Genomic DNA, 4878 nt, shown 5'->3' with positions numbered 1-4878 from the left:
TTTTTTAAAAATTTTATTATTTGTGTGTGTGCGTGTACCGTCAAATCAGATCTGACTGGTACAGGAGGAGATTGTCCCTCCTTCCTCGGCAGAGCATCTGGTGGATTCGAACCGTGCGCCTCTGGGATTGTACTGCAGCTTCTTGTCACTAGGCCACCAGAGCTCCCCAAGAAGTTATTTTTTATACCTTCTACAATAAAGCTCCTGTTAAGAATTATTTTATTCAACATTTTCAGTAATTTTCTTTTTTGAAATTTAAATTTGTTTAAATAAGCAATACACTCATAACCATGTACCAGTTTTGTGTTATCCTTCCATATTATTACAAATTATTATCATTAGTAAAAGTAAAAATGTGATTAAGGCAGAAATTTTTCAGAAAAGGAAAACTCAAATATTTTCCATTAAAATGACTGACAGGAAAATGTTAAATCCACACCCTGTTAAAGGCAGGAAACTTGTAAGATTAGAAAAAATAAGCAGTCTTACTGAGGTCCAGCTGGGAGAAGGGAAAGATGATATACAATAAAGAGATGATTGGACATAATACTCAATTAACTACATTACTAAATTATAATTAGTGTTATAAAACAAATGGGAATGATTAAATAAAAAACCAGTACAATCTGTAAACTTCCACTGAAAAAGGCAAAAGAAAAACATATCTGTGGCTATATTATGTTGCTGTTAAGAGTTGATGGGTAGAAACTGATCTACAGCTGATCCTCTGGAGGATTTTCAGAGACTGTAAATCATACAAAAGGAGACTTCCCACCTCTTGGAGCAGCTGGTGGATTCAAATCTCATGTCTTTGGTTAGACAGCTGCAACTTCTTACCACTAGGCCATAAGAGCTCTCCATATGCAGCTATTACTTTCATTATTTCTGCCTTTCTTTGTAGTGAGTAGAATATATAAGACTACTCTTATCAAAAATGAATCTTCAGGTACTCTGTATGCCTCTTCTTTCTGACTGGAGCTCTAGTGGCCTAGTGGATAAGGAACAGCACTGCCAATCCAAAGGCAGATGGTTCTAATTCACCAGTTGCTCTGATGGAGAAAGATGGGCAATCTCCTTCCATACAACTGACAGCCTCTGAAAACTCACTAGACAGTTTTCCTCTTCTAATGGACTAATATCATCAATTATAAAGTGACCGAACTCAGAAATCTAGAAGTTATCTAAAACCCTAGCCTGCCTTAATCTTTGTTCTCATACCCAGTCAGTCACCATACACTATGGATGGTTTATTTTTATTTTCTTAAAACAGCTAGAATATAAGAATTGCCATAATTAAGTATATAATTCAATGGCATTAATTATACTCACAGTGTTGTACAATCTTCACTATTTTCAAGACATTCTTATTAGCTTACACAGAAACGCTTAAACTGTGGCTTTCCATTTCTAGCCTGCCCGGTAAATACTAATCTACTTTTTACCTATGCGCATTTGCCTATCTATATATATTTACTCAAAGTGTAATCATACATTACTTGTCCTTCTGTTTATAAATTATCTAGAGTATTTTACAGATCAGGCAATTTAATATCTTCATTTCAGGAATTGGGAAAATAAAGAGAACATCATGAAGAGATACATCTGTTCCAGACTTAGTTAAGAAACACACATTAAAATACAACTTAAAAAGCACTGACCTTCATATTCCTCTTCATTCTCAAGATAATCATCATCCAGCACATTTAGCAGTCTTAACACTGGAGTAGGAAGCATTACCAGATCTTCAATATGAGGGGCTATTGAAGTTCATGAAAACACAGTTAAATGTAAATCCCAATTAAAAAATGATCAACACCAGGCAGAGAAATTTAAGAATATAAACTCTGATATGGTTATTTGATCACCAAATGATCAAGAAGAAAAGAGTCATACAACTTACCAAAAGGAATGCTAAAGAATGGGCTGCACAATGCCATCTCAGCAGAAATTCTTCTGCCTGGATCATCATGAAGCATGCTAAAATAAAAAAAAAAAGATATCATTACAATTTTATAATTGCTGTAAAATCTTTTGAAAATGAAACCATTAAAGAAAAAAAAATATGTATATTCATTGTAGCACAATTCACTGAATCATATAGCTTCAAACTTCACCTAATTGCTGTGGAGTCAAAACTGACTCATAGCTGACACGCTAGTAGGTTTTCAGAGGCTGTAAATCCCATTGGAGAAGCCTGTCCACCTTTTCTCCCTCAAGGAGCAGGTGGGGGACCTGAGCTGACTGGTTTTAGGGTGTCAGGACAACTCTTAGGGAGCTCTGGTAGCCTGATTGGTGAGGAGTTGCACTGCAAATACAAAGAAAGCTGGCTCAAAACCACCAGCTGCTCCTTGGGAAAGAAGGGCAATCTCCTTCCAGGCTTTCCTCTGAAAACCCGCTGGAGGGTCAGCTATGAGTTAATTCTAACTCTACAGCAAAGAGACAGATTAGAGTTTATCTACAGAGAACAGAAATGTTATTTTTTTTCCCCTATAATTATATTTTATTAATTTTCATAAACATTTACAGAGATTTTGGGCTTCCACTCATTCATTGTTGCACTATTCTCTCTACCCTCCTCCCAGTTTGTTCTTGTCCAAATGCCACAGTGCTTGTCAAAGCCAGTTCTGATTAATCTTCTTTGTCAGTGTATCCTTTGACATTCCCTATCACTCCTCCCTGAGAGAGACTTCACCCTGAGTCATAAGGAAGAGGGGACGGCGTATTCTCTTAGCTACTTCCTGCTGAAAAGGGACGCTGTGGGTTTCAGGGTGAAGATCTTCTCTCACTACTCTAAAGGGCCCCTTTGGCAGTAGGAGACACATAGACTATTATGGAGATTGATTTTAGAATTCAGATGCACTCTTATTGATTGTGCTTGGCTGTACATTTACATATCCTTCAAGATGTATCATGGGGGTGTTGCAACCTAGAAGACACAAATTTGACTAACAAGTTATAAGTACATGAGTCCAAAAATTATGGAAAAGTAAAAGAAAAGATTCTTTCATTGTTTTACAAACCCTCCCCCAGGTCCCCTCCACCATGCAGCCCTCGCTCTAGTCTCCTGTGATGACAGAAATACCCAGTTACATCTCTCTTTTAAACGGTTCTCTCCCTCCTCTAGAGAACAGAAATGTTATTTATGAGTAAACAGCTCAATAACTCAAAATAATGTACGTCTAGGACATAGATCCTTTTCCTTAGTTATTGATATGGTTAAGTTCTAAAAATGAGGTCATTATGCAAAATCAGCATCATGAAAAAAAATGGGAGAAAGCTACATTAATCACAAAATAGAGACTGACTACATCATTACATGACTGCTAAACTCTATCATTACCTAATTGCCAAAGCTAACACATGCCCTTCGTCACCACGGCCAGCATTACTGTCACCTTGTACCTCAGTATTCACTACTGCCAAGTGTATGTCATTAATAAGCAAAGTCACTGGATTAATAGCCAGATTTTTTCACTGTTGTTTTTGTTGCTGACTGCCGTCGAGTACAATTCACAGCACCTCTGATTTTTCACTACTGTAGTGAAATGATGGATAGTAAGATAGTGAGGAGTAGGTATAATGTTATAAAGTAATTTAAATTCTTTAAATTAATAAACGCAACAGGGGAAACAATCCACATTACATAACAAAAAGCTAGACAGAGATTTAGGATAGCCCAACTGATCGAAGTGTAAAGAAAAGAAGAAGAGGAAAACAAGAAAGGAAAGAAGGGAGTAGTGGAGAATGATTTTTTAATCTCTAGAACAACTAAATAATAAAACCAAAAATGTATTGATAATACCTACAACAAAATTAAGATACAAGGGAGTTCCAATAAGCCCTAATATACAAAAGACTTCACATTAGCAGTCATCTATGCCAGACAAGGTAAAAAGAATCAACAGTTGCTCTGATGAACCAAAGGATATTCAAAGGAAATAGCCACCCAGTTTGCAAAGGCAGCTGAAACCAAGAAAGGTTATATATATTCTAACACATGTAAATGCACAGGGTACCCTGAAGAGACTGCAGCAGACTAAGCACTAGGATTTTCAAACCAAGAGGAAAGTATTGGAAGCAGGGTAAAAACTGAGCAGGATGGTGTATATAAAGACTTTTAATGCGAGGAGGTTTAGGGAAAAAGCAGGGAAGGGGTAGGGCCCGAGTTCTCAGAAACAAGCTGCTTTGTATTTTAAACATTAGATACAAAAACAGAAGTTGCAGCATAGGAAAACCAGTTCAGAAAAAAAACATTTCACATAAAAATAAGCAAGATAGGAATATACTCCAAGGAAAACAGAACTGATACATTAAGTGGAGATTTGTACACCAATGTTCCTAGCACATTATTCACAATAGCAAGAACATGGAAACAGCCTAAATGTCTACTAACAAACAACTACACGATTGAGAATGTGGTACATTCACACACTGGAATACTAGGCAGCACTCAGGAGCAATGATTTTGAAAAATACTATATAACATGAGAGAGGCTAGAGAGCATTATATACTTAGTGAGCTAACTCAGGTGCTTAAGAACAAATACTGCATATGACCATTATTGTAAAATCAGAAGGATGACCAGTAAACTGTGTATAGATATAAAAAAGAGAAGGGGAGAGGGCAGGGGGGTATATCACAGAGTTGCAGAGTTTAGTGGTGAGTGGTGGGAAGGGGAAAAAAATCCCAATGTACATGAATTGTATGCAAACCAATTAAAAATTTTTAAAAAGCAAGAATAAAATGATTATAACAAAACTTGTTGTTGTTATGTGCCATCGAGTCGTTTGCGACTCATAGCAACCCTATGCACAACAGCCCTAAACCCTGCTCTATCCTGCGCCAACCGCAATGCCTCTGACACCCCCATCCCGATT

The 4878-nt window shown here is 36.9% G+C and overlaps 2 protein-coding genes across 3 annotated transcripts in view; both read right to left on the bottom strand.

Moving 5' to 3' along the window:
- The window catches only part of UHMK1 (U2AF homology motif (UHM) kinase 1), a 28103-nt gene that overhangs the window by 5247 nt on the left and 17978 nt on the right, over positions 1 to 4878 (bottom strand). For both annotated transcript variants that reach the window (XM_006887367.1, XM_006887366.1), the window contains exons 5-6: positions 1901 to 1977; positions 1659 to 1757 (exon numbers count right to left, since the gene is read on the bottom strand). In XM_006887367.1, coding sequence (XP_006887429.1) covers positions 1659 to 1757; positions 1901 to 1977 — 176 coding nt within the window. The remainder of the gene's footprint in view (positions 1 to 1658; positions 1758 to 1900; positions 1978 to 4878) is intronic.
- The window catches only part of LOC102875651 (ashwin-like), a 9489-nt gene that overhangs the window by 2973 nt on the left and 1638 nt on the right, over positions 1 to 4878 (bottom strand). The gene's annotated exons all lie outside the window — the stretch shown is intronic.

Source organism: Elephantulus edwardii, unplaced genomic scaffold (assembly GCF_000299155.1).
Source record: "Elephantulus edwardii isolate Elephantulus edwardi_28Jun2011 unplaced genomic scaffold, EleEdw1.0 scaffold00057, whole genome shotgun sequence".
NCBI lineage: Eukaryota > Metazoa > Chordata > Mammalia > Macroscelidea > Macroscelididae > Elephantulus > Elephantulus edwardii.
The sequence above is the reverse complement of the archived record's forward strand: the minus strand, read 5'-3'. Positions and strand labels throughout refer to the sequence as shown.